The sequence below is a fragment of the Mustela nivalis genome (genome assembly GCF_964662115.1).
Source record: "Mustela nivalis genome assembly, chromosome: 10".
Lineage (NCBI taxonomy): Eukaryota > Metazoa > Chordata > Mammalia > Carnivora > Mustelidae > Mustela > Mustela nivalis.
In genome coordinates, this window is record NC_139029.1 from 18,293,470 (window position 1) to 18,318,449 (window position 24,980).

The window sequence follows — 24,980 nt, forward strand, 5'->3', positions numbered from 1 at the left end:
TGATGATGGTGGTGGTGAGGATGGTGACAGTTCTAAACAGTATGTTTCAGACTTGTTCAAAGAGAAGGGGTCTTAACTGGGATTCAGAATTCAGGGGCCCCATAAATTTGGATGGGAAAAATGTTAAATTTTTCACTAACTTATAACCAAAATTTACCATTTCCTTCTATATGGATTGACTTATCAGTAGTATCTGTGTCTTTGTCACCTATTGAAATCACAGTTATTTTCATATCAAAATACAGTTGTTCAACGGTCTCCACATTATTTATGCTCATGACTATTTCAAAATCGTGATAGTTATTAGCCCACTGCTAAATCACACTCTTTCAGACACTCCTGCTACGTAGCCACCATTGATTGGGCAGCTGTGGCCTAGCAGAGGATCCGTGACCAAATGGTGCATCTCATCTACCCGTTCTCACACTGGTGACCTAGGCTTCCCCATTATCTCCTGCATTCCCTCTGCTTAGTTGTTAACTGATAAATACGTGCAAAAAGGTGAATCAAAGACTCCCCCACAGCTGAACGTTCTTCTAGGTGAACAACATGCTGATATTGTTACAAAAGGAAAATTTAATAGTCTTATTTAATGCTAATAAACATAATACTATATCATAAATTTGTGGTGTGTTTTTTTAAAGATTTTATTTTTTTTAAAGACTTTATTTATTTGACAGAGATTACAAGTAGGCAGAGAAGCAGGTGGGGGGTGGGGTGAAGCAGGCTCCCCACTGAGCAGAGAGCCCAACATGGGGCTCGATTCCAGGACCCTGAGACCATGACCTGAGCCACCCAGGCACCCCTAGGATTTTTATTTTTTTTAAGTAATCTCTACACCCAACGGACATGGGCTCGAACTCACAACCCTGAGATGAAAAGTTACACATTGTACTGACTGAGCCAGCCAAGCACCCCAATCATAAATCTGTGTCTTGTTTTGTTTTAAGATTGCATTTATTTGCCAGAGAGAGGGGGAGAGCACAAACAGGGGAGCAGCAGGCAGAAGGAGAAGCAGGTTCTCCACTGAGTAAGGAGCCTGCTGCAGAATTGGATCCCAGGACCCTGGGATCATGCAAAGACAGACGCTTGACTGACTGAGCCACCCAGGTGTCTTATAAATTTGTGGGATGCTTCCAAAAGCACTATTCTGAGAAAGGGTCTGTAGCTTTCATCAGAGTGCCAGAAGGGTCTGTGTGCCAAAAAAGAGGGGAACTAAAAACCCCTGTTCCAAAAAGTTTTAGAGCTGTTAATGCAGGTACTATGCACAGCAGCCCATTTTGCAGACAAACTGAGGCTGGACAGCTAAGAAGCTGCGGAGGGGACATTTGCAGTCAGGGCTCTGGCTCCCTAACCTCTGTGCTTTGCTGCTGCCCTCCCTGCTCACCTTTTTCTTTTCTTTCTTTTTTTCTTTTTTGAAAAGCCTAAAAGTCAAAGTGCAGTTTGGGGCGGGATCCTAGGGTCTCACAGCAGGGACACCGCCTCGGGTCGCGCCGCGGATTAGCCGGAGGACGCCTGGAGGGCGGGGTAGGAGGCGGGCCAGCGGCGGGCCAATGGCGGTCGCAGCGCCTCACCTGGCGGTGCAAGTTGGGCCCAGGTGTGCGGGTGGCTCCGCCCCCGCGCCCGGCCCAGGTCCCTCCCCAGGCCCGACTCCGCGGGCGGAAATTCCTGCGCGGGCGGGACCCGGCGAGAGCAGATCCCAGCGGGCGGTCTCGGCCATGGAACCAGTGGCGACCTGGACCCCCGGGAAGGTGGCAGCTTGGCTGAGAGGTGGGCCTGGGCAGAATCGGGCTTAAGGGGCGCTGCGAGGGGAGAGGGAAAGGAAAAAAGGAGGAGCCAGGTCTGTCGGTTAGTCAACAAGTCCTGTATAGACGGTCTGCCAGGTACCCGGTACTGTGCTAGGCAGAAGGATCGGCGGCATGACCCCGGGGGCCCCGAGAACTCAGAATGGGTCTCCCGGCGCCCCAATAACGCCGGTGGCGGCCAGGGTGGCGGAGGTGGTGTCAGGAAAACAGAGAGACGGCCCCAGCGCGCCCCCGCCCACTCAATCTCCTTTATCTTCCCTCGGCCCCAGAGCTCAGTGGGCTGTTCTTAAACCCATTTTTCAGAAGCGGAAACTGACGCACTGAGCCAGGAAGTGATTTCCTTGGGCTTTGGAATAGGCCCGGTCCTCCTGTGTTTTCCTTTCTCACCACCTTGAGGTTCCCAGTGAGAGAAACAGAAGGCCCAGCCAGACCGAAGGGGTTGGCACAGCCCCACCCTGGGGGCCTCCAGGGAGGACATGCTGGCCAGCGTCAGCCCCGATGGGTGGGAAACGGCCCAGACTGCAGTTAGGAGAGGGAAGGGGAGGGGAGTCCTGACAGCCTTCCTGGGAGGGAAGCTCGCAACGGAGTGGAGGGGAACGGAGGACGCTGCTGGCAGGCTCAGGGCTCAGAGCGACCAGCCCTTGAAAAGCAGGGATTCAGGCCTGGAGTCAGACTCCTAGGCCGAGCTCCAGGTTCCTCCCCTCCACTCAACAGCTCTGCGACCAGAGGTCTCAGTTTCTCCATCCATAAGGTGAGAGAGTCTGCAACTCTCATGAGGTAGACAAAATGAGACAATCATGGCAGGAGCCTAGCCTGTGTGGCTCAGTGTAGGAGACTTTGGGGAGGAAGGCAGTGCAGCAGGGTCACTGCACAGGGCAGAGGGGCTGTCCAGGGGCTGTATACCTGGAGTCACAGGTTTGGGAACTCGCAGTCCAGTGTTCTTAATGTCACCTGGGGAATGAAGGAGAAATATTAATGACACTCACACTCCCTGGTGATAGAGCCTGACTTGGAATGGAAGGAATTTCTTCAAAGGGCGAGCAAGCTACTTTTTTTTTTTTTTTTAAGATTTTATTTATTTATTTGACAGAGATCACAAGTAGGCAGAGAGGCAGGCAGAGAGAGGAAGGGAAGTAGGTTCCCTGCTGAGCAGAGAGCCTGATGCATGGCTCCATCCCAGGACCCTGGGATGGTGACCTGAGCCGAAGGGTGAGCCACCCAGGCGCCCCGTAAAGTGGGGATGACAGGAGTCATTACCTTCTACACTCAGTATGCACCAAATGTGTTAACATGTAGATTGCCCTTGAAATTTTGCCTAGCCCATGATAAGCTTTTAATAGATATTATTCCTATTTTTGGTCTGCCTTGTCTACCCTGTGCCAGGCATGGGCTAGAGTTCAAGATGAACAGTTATTTATGGCCCAGAACTTGAGGGGCAGTGGGAGCAGGAGAGCCCCGGACCCGCTCTGGGGAGTTATGGAAGGCTTCCTGGAGGGAGTTGTATTAAAAAGGCAGGTAAAGTAGCTAGAACTACCCAGGCAGAAGAAATAGCACATACGAAGACCCTGAGGCAAAAGGAGCCCCAGGGAGTTCGTGCTCTGGATCTAAAGTATTGAGTTCGAGGGGCTGTGCCAGGGGGTGAGACTGGAGAGGCAGGTGGCAGCCTGCTCATACAAGGCCTTGTAGGTCGGGGAAAGAGTTTGCTAATGATACAATGGGAGATCTCACTACCATGATTCAGGGAATGGGCCAACTGCTTGACATGTATCCTGTCATTTGGTACGCACTGGATCAGAAAATAGGTGCTTATTATATTACTGCCATTTCCCAGCTGAGGTACAGAGCAGTTATGTTTCTCACTCAGTAGTCTCATCTGTGAAATGGGAAGAACCCAGCCTGGGTCCTAGGATTGTGGTTAGGAACAGATGGGAGAGAAAGGGACTTTGTGGGAGTGAGGAAGTGGCCCGAGAGGCCATGACAGTCCTGTCCTCCCTCCAGGTCTCGATGACTCCCTGCAGCATTACTGCTTTGAGGACTGGGAGCTGCCCGGGAAGTACCTGCTCCAGCTCTGTCCCCGCAGCCTTGAGGCCCTGACTGTGTGGCCTCTCGGTCACCAGGAGCTCATCCTAGAAGGGGTGGAACAGCTCCGGGCCCTGGTGAGTGAATGAATGGTGGCCATGCTGGCCGAGAATGGGGGGCTGGCTGCTGCCAGGAGATAACCTGCCTTTTTTCTGGTCCAGAGCTCTGGCCTACAGACGGAGAACCTTCAGAGCCTGACAGAGGGTTTGCTCCAGAGGACCTATGCTTTCCAGAGCTTAGTCCAGGGCCACCTGGAAGGCTGTGCCAAGCCCCCTGCTGATGTCCTCAGTGCAGCTGTGGAGCTGGTGCATGAGGCCCGTACCCTCCTTTTCTGGCTCAATAGGTACCTAAAACCCTACTGGGGAGAGGACCCTTCTCATCCTTGACCTCCTCTGCGGCCTGGGAGAGAATAGAGCTATGCTGATGTTCAGATGTTGTGGAGATGGGCAAAGAGGTTATTTGGTCCATGCAGAGGCACTGGGAAGCCTAGGTTCCCATTCACCCCGCGGCTTGTCATCATAACTGTCCCGAACCTGCATGGAGAGCTTCTCCACTCCCTTCAGCTGCTGCTGCTGGTCCCACAGATGCCAGCTCAAATGTCACTCCTCTGGGAAGCCTTCCTGTTGTAGTTCTCAGAGCTCCCTACATCTCACAGCTCCTGGAGTTATATCATCATTGATGTAATCATGTGTGTAAGGTCTCTCCCTAGTGCTTGGAATAGGGCCTGGCACATCCTGGGTGCTTGACAGATGAGTCCTGTGCTAAGCTCTGTCGATGTATTAGTTCTCTCCTTTACCCCAAGCAAAACCCATCAGAGCAGATATCCCGCCCCCCCCCCCCCGCCACCTCCCGTCCGGCAGACGAGTAGTTGCCCATGAGTGGTTCCATGACTGACTGGTCATCAGAGTCCCCTAACCACTGCCCTTACCATCCTGCCCCCTGCCAGGTACCTCTTCTCCCACTTAAATGACTTCTCGGCCTGCCAGAAGATTGGGGAGTTGTGCGGGGAGCTGGGCCAGGCCTTGCAGGAGGTAGGAGAACCAAGGGCCAGGCTTGGCCCAGGCCGTAACAGACCAAGTCAGGCTAGAGCTTTTTATAACCTGTGAATCAGCACAGGATGGCATGTGGGGGTTGGGAAGAGACGGGCAGGAAGAAAGGAGGCCTGACCACGGGGTAGGGGGCGATGGGGGCATGGGGTCTTCTAGCTGGCAGGAGCGGCTCAGAAAGTTCATCTCTGGGGATGGGGGTGGAGTGGGGGAGGGGATGTATGGTGATTTCTGGGGCTTGGCATCAGCAGAACAAGACCCTGGAGCCAAAGCTCTGAGGCCTTGTCATTCTGGGAGGAGACCAGCATTCAGGTCACGGGAAGGGACCACAGGGAAGCCCACCCTTCCCTTGGGCAAAGGCAGTGCTCCTACCTCAAGGAAGGCTGTTGCCCTCTCTGCTTCCAGGACAGTCCGGCAGCCGACAGGGAGAGCCAAGTCCTGAGGATTGTGAGTGTGGCTTCAGTTGAGTGGGGACGTTGGGGTGGCGGTGGGAAGGGACTCGAGGCTCAGCTTCCCATGCCCCCTCCCCCAGTGCAGCCACGTGGCCGGGATCTGCCACCACATCCTGCGCTGCAGCCCCCAGGAGCTGCTGGAACAGAGGGCCCTGCTGGAGCGTGTGCAGCTGGATGACCCTTTGGTGAGCAATGACCTCTCAGCAGCCTTGTCTGGGCCCTGAAATGTGGTTCTAGGAGCCCCCGGAATGCTGTACAGTTACGGCTGGAAGCCCTCTTCTGTGCAGCTGGTAAAGGCCTAGAGGACTTAACTGGGGTCTTAGGTCATTAAGTACTTTCTCCAGTCCTGGGGGGCTTTAGCTGATGTGGTCTCAGGGGACACATTCCAGCCCTTGGACACAGATGTGGCAGATTAGGGGACTGGGGAAAGGACACAGACTTAGTTGCTTTAATCTTTGACTGATTGAAAACACCAGAGTCCCCAGCCCTGCCCTTGTCCTGCCCCAGCCCTACTGATCCCTTCAGGAGGGCGGCCGAGGATCTGAGACCTCATTAGTCAGCAAGCCCAGCCTCTTCCTGGCCCTTATTAGAGGAGGCAGCAGGGGCCCAGAGAGGAGTGGCAGGCCCAAAGTCACACAGCAAGTTGGGCAGCACCTACCTGGGGCCAGCTGTCCCCTCAGTTCCATCCACAGAATAATCCTGGCCCCCCAGCACTCAGTGACTACGGCCTCTGCTTGGGCAGGGCCTGGAAATCCACACCACCGGTAACGGCCTGCACTTCGTGTCCCGTGTGGGCCCCCAGGTGAGAATCCTACGTCCTTCTCAGCTGCCCGCCCCAAGGCCCTACTCTCCAGTTGAGCCCGCTTCAGGCCTGTGGAGAGTGAACCCCATAAGCCCCACCCCACATTCCAGGTCGCTGCTGACTCCCCGCTGCAGATCCTTCCCGGAGACGAGATTGTCCAGGTCAATGAGCAGGTGGTGGTGAGTGAGGAGGAGAGGGATGTGGCTGTTCGGGGCAGAGGGGGGTGGGGTGGGGAGGTGGTGAAGGGGCTGCTGAGAAAACCCAGGGCTGGTGGGGGTGGGGGGGCCTCATGCAGTCCCTTGTGGGGACCAGGCTTGTAGGAGCTGCTGTCTGTGAGATGAGCCAGAGTGGCCTTGGCAGGGCCAAGGGGAAGGGGCTGGAGGGGGAGTGGCCGGAGGCTGAGGGCAAGGGTGGGGGGCTGTTGGCTTACTCCAGAGCCTCCTGGGCCGCTGCCTCAGCCCAGGGTCCCTGCCCTGCCCCGCCCTGCCCCGCCCCCTGCCCTGTCCAGGTGGGCTGGCCCCATAAGAACGTGCTGAGGGAGCTGCTGCGGGAGCCAGCCGGGGTCAGCTTGGTGCTGAAGAAGGTCCCCGTGCCAAAGACCCCTCCTCAGGTACCAGTCCCCCAACCCTGCTCCCATCCCGCTTTCAGACCCCTGTCAGCAGCTCCGTCACCATTTCTGGTTGTTCCCCAGACCCCTGCTCAGACCCCGGGCTCCGCACCACTGTCGAGTCCACTGCTGGCTTTCACCCCACTGTCTCCCAGGTAACAGGCTCTGCCGCTGGTGGGTCTGGGTGGGGGTGCCATGGGCTCACTCACCACATCTCCCCTTGCTCTCCCCAGGGCCCCATCCGAAGACGTCTTTGCCTTTGACCTGACTTCAGACCCAAGTCCTGCACCCAGCCCTACCTGGACAGGTAGTTGCAGAGTCCCAGCAGGTGGCAGATGTCCCCGGCAAGGCTTGTGGGATGCCTGGCTCTGACCCTGCTCCCCCTACCGACTCTGAGATCCTCACCCTGCTGCCCAGCCTGGGGCTGGGCTCATGGACCCTTCTCTCTCTCCTCTTTCCTGACAGACTCTACCTCCCTTGACCTTGAGTCCCGGCCCATTCACCCTGCACCTCTAGCCACATACCCAGCAGGGGTAGCGGAGACTCAGGAAGCCCCAGAACAGCCTGACACGGTAAGGGGAGAGCTCCGCAGGGAGGGGTGTGTGGCTCTGGGCCCAGACCCTTCTCTAACCATTTAGGGCCTTTTCAGAGTCCTGTTTCTGGTCGGAAGAAATCAAAAGGTAAGAGACATACTTGATTGGCTGAGGGTCCCCTGACAGGAGCTCTTCAAAGTCTTTCCAGTGTTTGGCAAGACGCAACCCCCCACCCCTGCCCATTGCACACACAGCGTCTCCTCAGCAGCCTGGGCCTCTCACCAGCTCTGTGGCTTTGGGCTGTGGGCTTCTCTGATCTTCCATTTCCTCGTCTCTAAAATGGGAAGAGTCAGCCCTACCTCAGGGGGAGACCTGTAACACTTCAAGCACAGTACGGGTTCAGAAGGATCAGCTGGGAATGCTGGTGTGGGGGGTGGGGGGCAGGTGGGGGTGTCTGGGGTGCCTTGCTAGCCCTTGATCACCCGGGCCGGGCCATGCTCCTGCAGGTGTGGCGACGCGGCTGAGTCGCCGGCGGGTGTCATGCCGGGAGCTGGGCCAGCCGGACTGCGACGGATGGCTTCTGCTGCGCAAGGTGCCGGGTGGCTTCATGGGCCCTCGCTGGCGCCGCTGCTGGTTTGTGCTGAAGAGACACACGCTCTACTGGTACCGCCAGCCCCAGGTGAGGCCCCTCCTCCCCCGCCCCATGCACGGGTCAAGGCGGGAGTCAGAGCCACGGTCCTTGTCCTTATTCCTCCAGCCCCTCCATCTGTGGTCACAGGCAGGCCACAGACCCCCCCACCCCACCCCAAGCCCTATCTATAAAATGAGCTCGCTCTTTGGAGAGAAACGAATGGATACGTTGTGTGAAAGCAGGCTGAGAAAGGCATCATGGGCAGCGTAGAGAGTCCTGTTCGCTCTGCATATTAGGGCTCTGCAAAGCTCATCGGATAACAGAACAAATGCATAAGCAGTCTTCTCCCTTGTGGCTGTTCTCCTGGCTGCCTTTGGCTCCCCTTTCCTGGCTTAAGAGCCCCCCCTTGGTTGTGTCCCCTCCCCCCACCCCAGATTCCTGCCCTGAGCTCTAGGCACTGGGAGATTTGTGATTGGAGAGCCCAGGAACCACTCTCTCCTCTCCCTGCCCCCAGAGCCTGACTGGGCCTCCAGGGTAATGGGACTTCAGGCTGACCCTCACTCTGTGATTCCCCTCCAGGATGAGAAGGCTGAGGGCCTCATCAATGTTTCCAACTACAGTCTGGAAAGTGGACAGGATCAGAAGAAAAAATAGTTAAGTCCTGGAGTGTGACACATGGGGGGCTGAGGCAAGAAAGAGAGGAGGAGGAGGAGACCGGGGGAGGGGGGGATTCCTGGGGCAGCCTCCTGGGTTCTGGATGGGCACCACCAGGCTGAGTGAGGCATCCCATGGCCTCCCTGGCAGTGTGTTCCAGCTCACGCATGACGTGTACAAACCCTTCATTTTTGCTGCTGATACCCTGGAGGACCTGAGCATGTGAGTGCCACCTGCCCCTGATACCCCCGCTCCCACATGAGGGCTTGCGAGCCTGGCTCAGGAACCTGAATCCCGAGCCCCACTGTCTGATAGTGGCTGGTCAGGGCACTCACTTCTCCAAGCCTCAGTTTCCTCATCTATAAAATGGGTTAATAAGAGTTCCTACCTCTCAGAGGTGCTCTGCAGATGAAGTTAGATGGTAGATGGTAGATGAAAACTCCAAGACCTGTTTGTCCCCCCGCCCCGACCTCCCAACAGGTGGGTACGCCATCTCATTACCTGCATTTCCAAGTACCAGTCTCCAGGCCGGGCCTCCCTGCCGCGAGAGGAAGGTGGGTATCTCACAGGGGTGGGTCCCACCAGGTGGGTCTCAATTGAGCCTCTGTCTCTCCTAGAATGGGGGCTGGAATCTCCAGTGCCCTGGCCTGCTCCCTGGCCTCCCCAAACCCTATGGGCTTAGTGGGCTCCCTCTCTGCTCATCTTCCCCCCCCAGATTGCTACAGTGAGACAGAAGCAGAAGACCCTGACGATGAGACTGGGTCCCGCTCAGCCTCGGTGAGTAGGAGACTGGTGGGGGCTGAAAGCTGACCATAGAGCTCAGAGTGACACCCACCTCTCCGTATACCCTGCCTACAGCCCAGCCCAGCCCAAGTTTGGAGTCCACTCCATGGAGACACGTCACCTGCAGCTACCCCTACCCAGGGCAGCCCACGGACTTCCTTTGGCCCGCCATCAGGTGTTGCGCTGGGGTTCGGAGCTGAGCTGGAGGGTGGGGGAAGCTGGGATGGGCACATCCTCATCTGCTTCTCCCTCCCACAGACAGCAGCGAAGGGGCGCTGGAGGGAATGGTGCAGGGGCTGAGGCAGGGGGGCGTGTCCCTTCTGGGCCAGCTGCAGCCCTTCACTCACGAACAGTGGCGGAGCTCTTTCATGAGGCGCAACCGAGACCCCCAGCTCAATGAGCGAGTGCACCGCGTGCGCGCGCTACAGAGCACGCTCAAGGTCGGCTGGAGGGCACTGGGCATGGGGAGGGACTGGGCTCTGGGCTTTCTGTTCTGGTTGCAGGCCCTGAGCGCTGGGCTCAGCTCTGGACTGGGCCAAGTTCTAGGTTACTGGAGCCAGCCTCTCAATGTCAGGTTTGGGGCTAGGCCGAGCCAGGTGCTAGGTTCTAAACCTGGACTCCAGAGTGAGCTCTGGACTTGGGCTCTGGCCCCTCTCCCCACGTGATCATGACCCCTTAACACCCCCAACTCTCTTCACAGGCAAAGCTGCAGGAGCTGCAGGCCTTGGAGGAAGTGCTCGGTGACCCGGAGCTGACAGGAGAGAAGTTCCGGCAGTGGAAGGAGCAGAATCAAGAGCTCTACTCAGAGGGCCTGGGAGGCTGGGGAGTGGTGCAGCCTGAGGGCCCCTCCCAAGTCCCGAGCTCTGACTCCAGAGAACAGTCTTCCCACCCCCTGCCCTCTGACCCTGAGGAGCAGTCCCATCTCTGCCCCCTGACCCCAGAAAGCAACCTCCGACCTCCTGACCTCTGACCCTGGTCCATACCCTGGCTCCTGACCTCTGGCCTTAAGGACCACCTCAGCCCCCAAGTCCTGACATGTCCAGGACAGAGCATCCCTGAGTTCTGTTCAGGGTTGGAAGTAGTCTGTGTGTCACTCCCAGAGGCCCCCCTTTGCCCACGTGTCACCATTTCTGCTCCTCTCTCCCTTGGAGTGGGTCAAAGTGAAGTGCACTCCGTGCCGTCTTCTTTCTTGCCAATGAAGGAGTGGCAAGCTGGGCTGAAATTTCTCCCCCTTCATCCTCCCCCCTGTGGGGCACAAACCTGTCCCCCTCCATCTCTGGCCCTTCTCCCTTCCCCAAACCAGTCTTGTATAGGTGCTCATGGTACATAAACACTTTCAACAAAATAAAATCAGTTTATTTAAAATGAATCTGCGTGTGCCTTTGACTGTATATTAGAACCCCGAATCTGCTCCCGCAGGGGACAAGGATGGAAAGTATCAGGAGGACATGAATGTAACTAGTCTTGGTAACTAGTTAGTCTTGGTAACTAGTAGTTGGTTGGGAACTAACTTGGTAACTAGATAATCTTGGCAACTAGGCCACCATGTGTGCAGACCAGCGGCCTGCGCCCTGTAGCTGAAGTCTGTGCCTGTCAGGATGCGGAGTTGCTGATCCATGACGAGTGAGCGCTTCCACGTAAGCATCTCTCCAAGCACTTCGGAGATCAGGGCTGCTCTCCTGCCTCATCCTCAGTGGGGGCACGAACAGCAACAGACGGGCCTTTAACTCTAGATGGAGAAGCACACCTTGCATAGAAGGACAGGGTGAGCAGCCCTGGGAACTGGGGTCATGGGCGGCATAGCTGGTGGGAAGCGGTACAGTTTGAGGTCAGCTGGGAGGAGGGCCTCGGGGCCTCTCTTCTCTCCTCCCAGTCTCACCTCTAGCTCCTGGACCTGAAGAAGGGACAAGCCCCGTGTCTCCAACCAGGCTGCACAAGAGCCCTGACCTTCTCCCATCAGCCTCTGACCTCTGACCGCAGCCCAGCCCCTTGGTGTCCCTGGCTCTGTCGTGGGGTACCGAGGGCAGTCAGTGGGAGGAGCTTTTCTCGGTTTCAGAATTCCTTGGTGGAATGCAGACAGCTGGAGGTCACAGAGTCCTCTATGATATCACCACGAGGGGGAGCAAGACCACTTGGAAAGAAGTTTCTTTGACGGGTGGGAGGAGCCTGAGCAGCTATGATAGGTAATCAAGACAACTGGTGGCAGCAGTGGACCGATACCAGTATTAAACCTTTGACTATCCTGGTAGGTGGCCCCTTCCTCGGTCCACCCCAGCTGGGCATGCCAGGGAGGGGCAGGGCGCAGGGGCATCGCCCTGGGTCCCAGGGGCTGCGGCTGCACTGATGGGCCCTCTGCTGACCGTTGCAGAGGGCCCCTGATGAGCCCTACGCCCGGCCAGAGGAGCAAGTCCTCATCAACCGCCAGGACATCATGAGCACCAAGGTAAGGAGGAGGCTGGGGCGGCGGCCTGCAGCTCCTCCCCTGCCCCCACAGTCAGCCTTGTGCCGCTGCACCCCAGGGACCACGGGCTGCCATCATAACTCTGCCCCTTCTAGTTTCTAAACATCCCCCTGAGGACCCTCCCGGTGGCCCCTGCAGTGACCCCCTCATGGCATTGTAGTACCCACCTGGCAGTGCTCCCCATGGGAGTCCCGTATAATGACAGTCACTTACCAGCTGAGCCCTCAAAGGTCTCCCTTGTAATGACTCCCACAAAGATTCCCCAGCAGTCACCCCCTTTCAATGGCCATTTAGGTAGTGATCCCCTACATCGACACCCCCACTTCAAGACCCCTCTCAGGCAGCTTCTCCCCCTAGAGCGGCCCTCATCCAGGGGCCCCCATTCACTGAGAACAAATGTCCAGGCCGAGGCCTCCCACGTGACGCCTGCCTGAAGGAAGGTCCCCCGCCCTCTCCCAGGATGCCTGGGACATCCAGGAGTTCATCACTCGCATGTATATCCAGCAGCTGCTTCGACATCCTGCCTTCCAGCTGCTGCTGGCCTTCCTGCTGGTGGTCAACGCCATCACCATTGCTCTGCGCACCAACTCCTTCCTTGGCCAGGTGGGACTCCAGCCTGACCTCTGCCCCCACGGATCTAACAGGGGGCCTGGGCAAGCCACTTTCCTCTCTGGGCCTCAGGACCCTTACCTGTTCATGACGGTTGCATTGAATGTTCTTCACGGGCCTGCCAGCTCTGACCTTCTAGGAAATTAGAGATCAAGGAGGACTTCGTGGTGGAGGGGGCCCAGACTTGTAGAGAGGGTGGGAGAAAAATAGTGTGAGCAGAGGCAGACAAATGGGTGCCTGGCAGGGGAGGGTATTCCAATTTAATCAAAAGTCACTATGAGTAGTTCTAGGTATGATCACAGTAGACCGAATGCTGTCTCAGACACAAGCATGTCATTACGGATACCTGAGTGTCACGGAGTACGTGGAAGTTCAAAGTAGGAATCGAACCTGCCTAATCTTACAGTTAGGGAAGGCTTCTTGGGGAAAAGAATGCTTCAGATGGGAAGAAGGAGTAAGTAGGAGTCATCCAGGCAGAGAGAGGTGGGAAAGAGTGTTTAGGGATAGAAGAAAGATCTTGTGAGCAAGTTCTGTATGTCCACCTTGAAATCCAGTATGCTTTTGGTCTTATCCTTGATGTGTGTGGGTTTTTTTTTAAGATTTTATTTATTTATTTGACAGACAGAGATCACAAGTAGGCAGAGAGGCAGGTGGGGTGGTGGGGGAAGCAGGCTTCCTGCTGAGCAGAGAGCCCAATGCGGGGCTCAATCCCTGAGATCATGACCTAAGCTGAAGGCAGAGGTTTAACCCTTGAGCCACCCAGGCACCCCTATCCTTGATGTTTTAATTTCCTACAAGGAATATGCTCCATATATGAACTGCGCCATTTGAAATCCATATTGTAAAAGTGTCCAGTGCCATGGCTGATGATTTCAGAGAAGTAGTCAGCAGCCAGCTGTTGGAGGGTCTTTAAGTTATCTTAAGGATGCTGGCCTCTACCCTACGTCATTGGAAAGCCAAGGAATGGTTTAAAGCATAGAAGTAACCATGATTTAAACACATGACCAGACATGTGTTTTAGAAAACTTACACTTGCTCCCACAGGGTGAAACACAGAATGGAGGGAGCTGGGAATGGGAAAAGATGGGCCAGGCAGACTGTGTTGTGTTCAGTGAAAGGTGGTGGGACTTGGACTTGGGCAAGGGCCATGGGTGAAAGAGGTCATGTGTCTAAAGCTCTGTAGGAGTCAAATCCATGGGCCTTCCTGACTGGTCTTTTTCTTTCTTTCTTCCTTCCTTCCTTCCTTTCCTTCTTTTTTTCTTCCTTTCTTTCTTTCTTCTTAAGATTTATTTTCTTGAGAGAGAGACAGAACAAGCAGGGAAAGGGAGCAGAGGGGGAGGGGAGAGACTCTCCACTGAGTGTGAAGCCTGATGTGGGGCTTGATCCCAGGACTTCAAGATCATGCCCTGAGCCTAAATCAAGTGTCAGAGGCTTAGCCGACTGAGCCCAGGTGCCCAGGCGCCCCCGATCACTATTCTTTCCAACAAACAGTAAGCGCTTAATGTATGTACACTGTTTAACATACCTTATCCTCTCACACATGTAGAGAAAGGGAGAGCAAGGACTCACATTTCTGGCTTGAGCAACTGTGTGGGGACGGTGCTGATTTTGGGATGTGGGGGACACAGAAGGTGTGGGGAAGATGCTGGGGTCAGATTGAGTTGAGTGGTGTGGTGGTTGGAGGTACCAGGGCAATATCCACACAGAGAGGTCTAGGGAGAGGTTGGAGGTCAACTCTGAACCAAGAGATTGGGGATAGAGATGGCAGCGTGAGGGTTGACAGCATCTGGTTACGTGGTGGCCAGAAGCTAAGGGAGATGAGGCCACCTGAGGAGAGAGTGTCCAGTGAGAAGGGAAACACCACAGGACAGAGCTCTGAGGAGAGCCTTCGAGTGAAGACAGAGAATGGTGGCGGCCAAATGAAAGGAGAATAAGGAGGGGTGGGCAGAGGAGTGGGAACACCCGGGAGAATGGGCTGTCGGGGAGGGTGGGGTGCAGGGCCAGAGAAGGTGAGAGAGGAGGCCAGAGAAGGATCATGGAGCATCCCTCAGGTTCAGTTCTTGTGGCCTTGACAAGAACGGCCTCTGGTGTGGTGGAGGCAGAAACCCAAGATGGCCGCTTCTACCCCTCACAGATTGCGAGATGGGTCCAGACTGCAGACACCAGGCTTCTGAGATAGAATGAAGCCAAATGATAAAGAAGGAAGTAAAAGTTGTGTGTGTGTGTGTGTGTGTGTGTGTGTGTGTGTGTGTGTGTGAGAGAGAGAGAGAGAGAGACAGAGAGAGAGAGAGGCGGGGGAGGGCAGGAGGAAGAGAGAGTACTCTGCTGCAAAATACAAAGCACATCCATCTTCCCATGGGTCCTGGTCAAAAATGCTGATATGTGTCCATGAAGGTAAAATCCTAGAGGCCTGTGAATGTCAGACTGGTTTTGACCTGGTTTAGACCCTGTAGGCCATCGGGAGCCATGGCAGGCTTGTGGGCAGAGGAAGCAAACTCTAGAATCTCATGACTTGGAGAAGGCAGGAGGCCTACTCAGGAAGGTCACGTAGTAAACAGTGAGGAGAGCTGTTGCCTCCCAGGGCCAGCGGGATGGAGCTGAGGGGACAGATGATGGGAAAGAAAGTTCTTCCTTGTTGTAAACAGACATCCCTGGCCTGTGATGCCCTTTGGGAATGTGGAACAGGCAGCAGGCTCATAACCTTAACCTCCCATCTGGGTTTAAGGAGCTCTGCTCAGCCTCTCATGAACCAGAGGACATGGGTGCTGGTAAGGTAGGGGAGTCAGGAGGCCTCTGTGTGTGGCAGTGAGCTTTGAGGCACTGAGTCTGGACCATGGAGGTAAAGGAAGGGAAGAGTCTTTACAGGAATTTTGGTAACTGCCAGGGTGGAATCAGAGGTTCTCGGAGCCGTTAGTGGGGTCACAACTATAGTTGGGTCAGTATGGTATGAGAGATTGGTGGGGAAAGTGAGTTGGATTTCAAAAAGAATTCAAGGTCATCAAGTCATCCATCCATCCATCCATCAGTCCACCCAGGGAACTGGACCCAGGAGGAAGGGGGATACACAGGAGTTTGGCCAGGCTTTGTCTGGGGGATTTGGGAGCTGGAGAAGCAGGAGTGGCTGGGACAACCAGAGAAGGAAGGATGAGGCTTGTATCTGCCCTCTCAGGGGCAGAGCCTTTCTTCCCAGTCCTGGGGACTGTTCTACCTCTCCCGAACCCCTTTCTTGCGTGTCCCTACTCTAGAGGTTAGGAGGGAAAGTTTATAGCCAGACAACAGTCTTTCTTGCTAACTATCTGACCTTGGGCACCTCTCTGATTCCTCCTCTGTGACATGGGAATAAAACCTACTTTGTAGGAGGGGGTGATGCTAACATGAACGGCCCATGTACATGGAAAATGTGCTCTAAAGGGCGCCGCAAGGATATTGAGGCTGAGAAGCAGCAGGAATACAGGCCTTCCTTCCCCCGTGGATGCCCGCTCTCTCCGGCCTCCCCCAGGCTCTGCTCCACTGACCTCTCGGCTCCTCTTTTTCTCTGTCTTCCATATAGAAACACTATGAGTTGTTCTCTACCATAGATGACATTGTGCTGACCATCCTCATCTGTGAGGTTCTCCTCGGCTGGTTAAATGGCTTCTGGATTTTCTGGAAGGTAAGATCCTGGGCCCTCCCTGCCCTTTCCCCAGCTCCTCCTTAGGGACTGTACCCCAACCCTGTGCTTCTGCCCCAACAAGCTGAGAATGCGTGTGCATGTGCGCGTGCATGCGTGCGTGGGTGTGTCTGTGTCTGTGATGTGGAGAAAGAGACTGACTATTTCTGAGATGTTTGTCTGAGATGCAGCAGAAAATAATTTGTCCTAGAAGTGCATCCTCCCTGGGTTCCAGTCCCTGGATTAGTCTTCCCCAGTTCTGTGATCTTGGGAAAACCTTGCTTTGCTTACCTGAGAAATGGGCTTGAGAGTCTCCACCTTAATTTACAAGGTTCAAGAACAGAGGTCAGCAGACTTTCTGCAAAGGGCCAGGTAAGTATTTTAAGCTCTGTGGGCCGTACAGGACCTGTGACAGACACTGACCTCTTCCCAGAGCACAAATGCCCTGTAAACAGTCCAGACATGCTGACCATGGCCGTGTTCCTAGGAAGCTTTATTCACAGACACTGAAATTTGAACTTCATATAATTTTCACATGTCACAAAGTACCGTTCTTTTGATTTTGCCCCCTAACCATTTAAAAATATAAAAACCATTCTTAGCCTGAGGGTCTTACAAAAAATGGGCTACTGGCCAGATTTGACCCAGAGGCTGTAGCTTGCTGACCCCTGTTCGGGAGAGTGTCAGAGCTATTTGGGTGGGAACAGGTCTTAATGCTACATTAAATGAGACTCAAGCTTTGCTTCACTAGGACTTCTGCAGTCAAGTGGTTTTTGAAGTCAAGGGATTTATTTTGCCTTTCGGCATGTTTGAGAAGAGGCTTTAAAAAAACCTATCAGGGGGGCACCTGAGTGGCTCAGTGGGTTAAAGCCTCTGTCTTCGGCTAGGGTCATTATCCCAGGGTCCTGGAATAGAACCCCGCTGCCTGCCTCTCTGCCTACTTGTGATCTCTATCTGTCAAATAAATAAATAAAATCTTAAAAAAAAAAAACAACAACACCCCAAAACCTATCAAGGAGCACCTGTTTGGCTTAGTCAGTAGCATCTGACTTCAGCTCAGACCATGATCATCCCAGAGTCCTGGGATCAAGCCCTGAGTCAGGATCCCTGCTCAGGGGGAGCCTGCTTCTCCCTCTCCCTCTGCTGCTCCCCACCACTCACATGCTCTCTTACTATCTGTCCCTCTCTCAAGTAAATAAATAAAATCTTAAAAAAAACCAACAACAACAATCAGGGGCCTCAGTTGGTGGAGTGTGCAACTCTTTTTTTTTTTTTTTTTTTTATTTATTTGACAGACAGAGATCACAAGTAGACAGAGAGGCAGGCAGAGAGAGAGAGGAGGAAGCAGGCTCCCTGCTGAGCAGAGAGCCCGATGCGGGGCTCGATCCCAGGGTCCCGGGATCATGACCCGAGCCGAAGGCAGCGGCCCAACCACTGAGCCACACAGGCGCCCCGAGTGTGCAACTCTTAATCTCAGGGTTGTGAGTTCAAGCCCAACGTTGGGTATAGAGATTAGTTAAAAATAAAATCTTTTAGGGGTGACTGGGAGGCTCAGTTGGTTGAGCATCTTGATTTGATTGAACCCAAATCCTCTTGGTTTCGGGTCAGGTCATGATCTCATGGTGCTGAGATGGAGTCCTATATCGGCTCCCAGCTCAGTGGGGAGTCTGGAGACTCTCCCTCTGCTCCTTTCTCCATGTGTGTGCACACACACTTGCTTTCTCTCTCTTAGATAAATAAATCTTTTTATTTATTTTTTAAAAAGATTTTAGCTATTTATTTGAAAGACAGAGATCACAAGTAGGCAGAGAGGCAGGCAGAGAGAGGAAGGGAAGCAGGCTCCCTGCTGAGCAGAGATCCCAATGTGGGGCTTGATCCCACGACCCTGAGATCGTGACCTGAGGCTTTAACCCACTGAGCCACCCCGGCACCCCAATAAATCCTTTTAAAAAGTAAAAATGAGGGACGCCTGGGTGGCTCAGTGCGTTAAGCCACTGCCTTCGGCTCAGGTCATGATCCCAGGGTCCTGGGATTGAGTCCTGCATCTGGCTCCTTACTCGGCAGGGAGCCTGCTTCTCTCGCTGCCTCTGCCTGCCTCTCTGCCTGCTTGTGTGTACTCTCTCTGTCTCTCTCTGGCAAATAAATAAAATCTTTTAAAAAAACATCAAGTACTGGGTGCCTGGGTGGCTCAGTGGGTTAAGCCGCTGCCTTCTGCTCAGGTCATGATCTCAGGGTCCTGGGATCGAGTTCCGCATCGGGCTCTCTGCTCAGCAGGGAGCCTGCTTCCCTCTCTCTCTCTGCCCGCCTCTCTGTCTACTTGTGATCTCTCTGTGTCAAATAAATCAATAAAATCTTAAAAAAAAATCAAGTACTTATACCTTTTATAAAAATAAACATTCATTTATTTTTTTTATTTTTTAAAAGATTTTATTTATTTGACAGACAGAGATCACAAGTAGGCAGAGAGGCAGGCAGAGAGAGAAGGGGAAGCAGGCTCCCCACTGAGCAGAGAGCCTGATGAGGGGCTCAATCCCAGGACCCCAGGATCATGACCCGAGCAGAAGGCAGAGGCTTTAACCCACTGAGCCATCCAGGCGCCCCTCATAGTGTGTATCTTGCAATCATAAGTTAATATGTATGTATCTTAGTCCTCCCTTTCCTTTGTCCTCCCTCCGTTTGTACTTGGCTTTTGTCACTTAATGGATCCTGGCAACCTTTCTGTATCAGTACACGGAGATCTTTCTCATTCCTCTTTTTTGGCTATGCAGTGCTCACTGACTAAATGCTCCGTGTTTTACTCAGCAGTGTCTCATTGTCGGACACTTTAGTGGTCTTCAGCCTTACACAACTGGCATTTTCTACTTGGATCAGAGTCTCCATGGTTCACATTTTAGAAGTGGGATCACTGGTTAAAAGCTAAATGCATCCATGGTTTGCTACATAAGTTTCCATCTTCAGTGGCTATGCTTGAACTTTTCATACATGGGAGCTTCCTTCCTCTGTCCCTATTCCTCTATGACTTTATTCCTTGCTGGACAAAGGGCTTGTAAAAATTCCCTGTGTCTGTCTCTCTTGCACAGTGAGAGCTAGTCCACTTCTAAATTGGCTACCGAAGCTGTATTCTTTAATGGTTTTCTTGGTTTTTATTTTCATCTTTTTTTTTTTTTAAAGATTTTGTTTATTTATTTGACAGAGAGAGGGACAGATCACAAGTAGGCAGAGCAGCAGGCGGGGGGCGGGGAGCAGGCTCCCCGCTGAGCAAAGAGCCCGATGTGGGGCTCGATCTCAAGACCCTGAGATCATGACCCGAGCTGAAGGCAGAGGCTTTAACCCACTGAGCCACCCAGGCGCCCCATCATCTTATTATTAATTGTAGCATGTGTCACAAAAGCCTGGAGCACCCAAACCCTCTTCTGTCTCCTAACTGTAGGTCAGGGCCATTTTCAGCACTGCACTGGCCAAGGCCAGTGCTCAGCTTGGGAATCAGCTGTGTGTATGAGAGTCTCCACCGTGTGTCTCCCAGAATACACTTGGCTGTGGACATACACAGGAGACAAGTGCCTGTGTGTTTTGTGGCACATTTGCGGGGCAGCAGGAGAAATAACAGCAGTGGATAGCAGATGACTGGCCCTGCCCTGAGAAGAACATTGAACTCCCCCATCCTTGGGGTGGTGGGAGGGCAGACCCAGGATGTCCCCACGGGCTGGGTCTGATAGACACCATTGGGGCTGGCCCACCTCCCCATCCCCCACCACCCCCAGGACGGCTGGAACATCCTCAACTTCCTTATCATCTTTACCTTGCTCCTGGGGTTGTTCATTAGCGAACTCAATATCAAAGCTATCACCTATACCCTCAGGTGAGCTGGGAACTCTGGGGAAAAGAAGGGCACCTGTCTGGATCCCGGGAGAGAAATGGGGTGGGGATCGTCTCTGCCCCTCTGGGCAGGTTGGGGGTAAGTGGGGCGGAGGGGCGCGGGAGGGGCTGAGGGGCACCCCTGAGAGGCTGTGCCATAGGGCACTTCGTCTGGTACATGTGTGCATGGCGGTGGAGCCTCTGGCCCGGATCATCCGTGTCATCCTGCAGTCGGTGCCTGACATGGCCAACATCATGACCCTCATCCTTTTCTTCATGCTGGTCAGTGCCCTCCCCCACCCCCAGCTGCTCCCTTTCCCTGACCAGAGCCCCCAGGTCACTGGGGACTGGGGGGAGGGGGTGGATAGAGAAGAGGAGAGGCCTCTGAGCCTGAACCCCTGGATTCCCTTGGCAGCTTTGCATGGCAGCTGCTTGTCCTGTCTCCAAGGTGGTTGGGTAAAGTTCAGGCATCTTCTTTGGTCTCTCTGGCAGGTGTTTTCCGTGTTTGGGGTCACTCTCTTTGGTGCGTTTCTGCCCAGGCATTTCCAAAACATGCAGGTTGCCCTGTATACCCTCTTCATCTGCATCACCCAAGATGGCTGGGTGGATATCTACAATAACTTTAAGTGAGTGTCTGCGGGGTATCTCTTCCCCCCTCCCCCGACCCCCAGTGGGACAAGGCAGTAGGAGTGGAGATCCAGGGCTTAGGAGGAGGATGGCCCAGCAGGAGGGGGCTGCCTGGGCCTTCAAATCAGGGAAAAGGAGACCCCCTAGGACTGGTCTTGGTTTTCTCGAGGCCTTGTCCCCCTTTCGAAGTCCTACTGCAGACCCATTCATGAAGATGGCCCCTGTCACGCTAAACAGCTGGGTAGCGAGACCTTGAGCAAGAGAGCAGATCTGTGGTTTCAGGACAGCCTCCTGGTCCCCATTCGAGCCCATCAAACTGCCTGGACTCCTGGGAGTCTCATTTCATTCATTCATAGAGCCGCTGCCCAAGGTCATTTTTGGCCACAGATGGCCACTAGGTTCTGTTCTTTATGTCTTTTCCATTTACATCTCAACCCTACTTGTTTCCCGTCCCCTCCAGAGAGTAGATCTCTCTGACTGATACCTTTTTTCTCTTGAGGGAATAGAACAGTTGGCAAAGGGCTTCTGCAGGCATTGCCCAGTATGATGTAGGCAGTGGAAAAATCACAGGGTGAGCAGTAAAGGTAGACTGAAGGCTGGGCTTTTGAGTCCTTGCTCCATCACACTAGCCATGCAACCTTGGACAAGTTACTTCATCTCTCTTCTAAGCCTCAGCTTCTTTACCTGGCAGTTGGGAATTGTAATAATTAACTATATCTGAACTGCTATGATCAATAGAGAAAAGCTGTATAAATCTCTTAGCATAGAGCCTGGCACAGAGTGTATATATACATATGTGTGTGGTGGCGGGATGTATGGAAAGAGAGAAAGGGAGAAAGACCTTCTTACTTAGGAGATTCATAATAAGGTATTAAGAATGGATGGGCTTTTTTCCTGCATATCTCACTTCTTCCTTCTGATCCTTCTATAATGAGCTTGAATTACTTTTGATAATAAGAAAAACATGAATAAAGAGTATAGCCAATAGATTAAACTTGATAATGCCGATGTACAAATCCCCACCTTGGAGGGCTGGCTTGAGGCCTATGCTCTGTCCCTGGCAGGACAGCAGGTGCTCAGCAAAGAGTGGATCCTTTGACAATCAGAGCAGGCACTAGATCTGCCCAATAGCAGTGAGGTAGCAGAAGTCCCGGGAGGTCTTGAGATATTGTCCGCATTTCATAGATGGGGAAATGGAGACTCAAAGGACCAGGGCGGTGATGGGGCCCCTGCCTGTCATCTCCAGGATAGAGACAAGAGAATATGCAATGGAGATTGGGGGCGCCATCTACTTTGCCACCTTCATCACCATTGGTGCCTTCATTGGCATCAACCTGTTTGTTGTCGTGGTCACCACCAATCTGGAGCAAATGATGAAGGCAGGAGAGCAGGGGCAACTGCATCAGATAAACTTCAGTGAGGTAAGTGGGCTGGGGAGGGCAGAAGGGAGGAGAGGGTGAATGTATAGGTGCTGACTGGAGCACACGTATGTGTGTGTGTGTGTGTGTGTGTGTGTGTGTGTCCATGTGTGCATACACGCTTAAGGGCCTAGAGAAAGTCAAGCCTGAGACGTGGGGACAGCATCCCCCACCTTGTGTGCCATCTGAGGGGTGTGGGCTCCCTAGATGTCTGGTTTCCATGGCAACTCAAAACGGAGTGGCTGGGTAACCTTAGGGCAGGTAACCAATCTAAACCTTGACGTCTTCTTCCGTAAAATGGGAATAATAATAATATTGCTCTCATAGGACTATTATGAGAATTATGTGGATAAATGAACAGTAGTGGGCACACAGGTAGAACTCCTTAAATGTTAGTTATAGTGTTATTCATTCATGGGTAGGACTTCCAAAATGTTGGTGGAGTGGAAGGGGAGTACGTTCCAAATGTTGAGGGGTGGGAACTATGACTTGAGAGTAGGTAGAGCTTTAGAGGTTGGTTAGGTAGGATTTATCAGGAGTGAAACTGGGTGCTAAGTTTTGAAAAGGGATGAGAATTTTCCAAGAGGTGGAGGAGGGGGTAATGCATTTGAAGCTGAGCTCCCGCAGCAGGGTGGGAGGGCTAAGATTGGTTGGAGCTGAAATGAAGGGCATTAGAACCCTGGTGTCCTAAGAGACTCATCCTCCCCCAAACCAAGCGGGAAGGGGCTGGGGGAGGGGTGCCGGCTGAGCTATCTGTCTCCTCTCCATTTCCCTCTTCCCAGGGAGGCAAGCAGGAGCTGGATGAAAGTAACGAGCTGCCGGTGGTGCACTGTGTGGTTGCGCGTCTGGAGATGTCTGGCGTCCCGCAGGAGCCACTGTCGGGGGGCCACCTGTCTAACCTCTCAGAAAACACCTATGACAACTTTTGCTTGGTGCTCGAGGCAATACAGGAGAACCTGACGCAGTACAAGGAGATCCGAGATGAGCTCAACACGTAGGGCGGGTACTGGGGGTACCCCCAGTCCTGTGAGTCCGGGCTGAGCGGAGCCTCAGATTTTTCTGGCTTCACGCCCTCACCATTTTATAAGGCGGACCCTCCGGCTCAGAGAGGTTTCAATGACTCGCTGGGGTCGGTGGGTGGAGGAGCCGAAATCCAGACCTTCCTGCTCCTTCCATCTCACACGAGCGCGCAGCTTGGCTTGGATCTCCATAGGAGCGAAGGGGGAGGGCGGAGCGGAGTGGAGGCCAGGGAAGAGCTGGGAAGGCAGCCTCGCTTCTTCCACTCGCTCAGCCCTCGGAAAGTACTCACCCTTCCGCCCGCAGGATAGTGGAGGAGGTCCGCTCCATCCGCTTCAACCAGGAGCAGGAGGAGGAGCTGTTGAACAAGCACTTGTCACTGAACCTGTCGGTGGTGAGCGGCTCCTCCCTGGACATCCGCGATATGACCTACCAGCAAGACTTGATCACGGCACTCATCAACAGGGAGAAGGTGCGTGCAGCTTCCCTCTCCTACCCAGCAAGTGCTAGCCCGCCTCGCACCCCCAGGCCAGCCTAGCCTCTGCCCCATGAGCCAAGCTTTCTGTCTGCTCCGAGATCGGATCCCCTGCTTGGACCCTCGCATGCGGGCGGCAGCCTCGGCGGGTCCCTTCAGTACCACCCCTTCCCCCTCTGAGAGGCTCTGCCTCGACCCCTCATCAGGCTCCTCCCACTGAGTCACTTAAGTCCCTGACTCCTTCAAACCTACTACTCCTTCTTAGGGTGGTAAGAACCAACTCCGTTTCTGCATGGTGGCAGATACCTAGGCTCACTGTGGGCAGAGGACCCCTGGGTTCACACTAGAGCGCCCCAGAACAGCCTCCTACAGAGGGAGGAAGCTTCTAAGAAGAAAAAGGCACACACCCATTTTCCATTTTCCTTAGTCTCTTTCTCTGCTTCCCATACCACCTGAGGGGGCTAGAATGACCCAGAGCCTTGTGAATGTCCACAGCTGCCAAGCTTGGAGAGGACACTAGGCAGCTAGAGTCAGACATAGGAAGGACTTCCCTGGGAAGCCCGGTGGGGTAGCTGGTAAAGCTAGCAGAGGGGAGTGAGGGGGTGTATGCCATGTGAAGCTGGGGGACTGACACAAGCCCCTTGGTTTGCAGGTTCAGGAATCCAACACAAACGTACTCCTTAACAAAAACAAGAGCAGCCGCTGAGAGGCAGAATGGGAGCCAAGGGGCCTGAACACACACACCCTGCGGCATTTTCCTGCATCTCTATGTGACTTGGCACAGTCTGTCCTGAGCCCACCTTCTGCCTTACACCTAGGCAAATGCCTGGGGCTGTGAAGGGGGTGGCTTCTCCAGGGCTTGTGTCTGTGAGCCCCAGGTCCGGAGGAATTCAGATGGAGAAGGATGCTGGATGAGAGAAGGAGCCCCACAGCAAAGAAAGAGCGCGGAAAGGGAGTGATGGCCAAGGCAGCCAAGATTAGTCCTAAGGATGGACATCCCTGGTCCCCTGCTTTAGGCCAGAGCTAGCTGGGGCCCAAGTTGACCTAAGCACTTAGAGGAGAAAGGTGAAGCCAGTGGGGCCAGGAATCTATGTATTGACAATAAAGTTTTGTGTTGGGATCAATATGTCTGACTGATAGATCTCCAAACTTGGGCCAGTCTTGCCCCTTAAAAGACTTCTGATGGGAGAGTTACTGACTACCCTCTAGAGCTTTCCAGTCTAATGGGAGACAGAATGTACCCTGAAAATTTCTGACTTAATGTAATCTCCCCTTAGTGTTCTAAATTTTTATTTTTGGCAGGGGAGGGGGTGGGAATCTGGTTCTCATGGTTGAGCGCCCTAGTCTGATGAAGGAGTCAGCCCCAAGATAGAGAAGACTGGTCTTCATTCTGGGGGGCGGGGCTAGTTTGATCAGGTCACACCGAGCAGTCATGCAGGTACAGCTTTACAGAGGAGAGGAGCCCTGGAGCTTGCTG

General features: G+C 53.9%; 2 protein-coding genes across 5 annotated transcripts; both read left to right on the forward strand.

The window, feature by feature from the left end:
- The first annotated feature begins 1,626 nt into the window (after positions 1-1,626).
- Positions 1,627-10,761, forward strand: CNKSR1 (connector enhancer of kinase suppressor of Ras 1). 2 transcript variants are annotated; one of them, XM_082687612.1, is made up of 21 exons: positions 1,627-1,770; positions 3,804-3,961; positions 4,046-4,227; positions 4,831-4,915; positions 5,336-5,377; positions 5,463-5,567; positions 6,125-6,184; positions 6,295-6,363; positions 6,693-6,794; positions 6,876-6,946; positions 7,025-7,098; positions 7,257-7,363; positions 7,441-7,471; positions 7,831-8,003; positions 8,535-8,608; positions 8,760-8,831; positions 9,090-9,163; positions 9,325-9,386; positions 9,468-9,567; positions 9,651-9,832; positions 10,093-10,761. In XM_082687612.1, exons 1-21 carry the CDS (start codon positions 1,719-1,721, stop codon positions 10,360-10,362), a joined length of 2,145 nt encoding a protein of 714 aa, XP_082543738.1. In that variant the 5' UTR covers positions 1,627-1,718; the 3' UTR covers positions 10,363-10,761. The 2 variants fall into 2 exon arrangements, with proteins under 2 accessions (XP_082543738.1, XP_082543739.1); XM_082687613.1 differs by lacking the exon at positions 6,125-6,184.
- Positions 10,762-11,551: 790 nt separating this feature from the next.
- Positions 11,552-24,627, forward strand: CATSPER4 (cation channel sperm associated 4). 3 transcript variants are annotated; one of them, XM_082686069.1, is made up of 11 exons: positions 11,552-11,637; positions 11,761-11,835; positions 12,313-12,456; positions 16,013-16,114; positions 16,443-16,483; positions 19,873-20,248; positions 20,459-20,592; positions 21,840-22,014; positions 22,794-23,005; positions 23,335-23,500; positions 24,156-24,627. In XM_082686069.1, the coding sequence occupies exons 1-11, from the start codon at positions 11,569-11,571 to the stop codon at positions 24,207-24,209; spliced, it is 1,548 nt and encodes a 515-aa protein (XP_082542195.1). In that variant the 5' UTR covers positions 11,552-11,568; the 3' UTR covers positions 24,210-24,627. The 3 variants fall into 3 exon arrangements, with proteins under 3 accessions (XP_082542195.1, XP_082542196.1, XP_082542197.1); XM_082686070.1 differs by lacking the exon at positions 16,443-16,483 and having other exon boundaries at positions 19,873-19,970; positions 20,128-20,248; XM_082686071.1 differs by lacking the exons at positions 11,552-11,637; positions 11,761-11,835; positions 16,443-16,483 and having other exon boundaries at positions 12,438-12,456; positions 16,041-16,114.
- Positions 24,628-24,980: the final 353 nt, after the last annotated feature.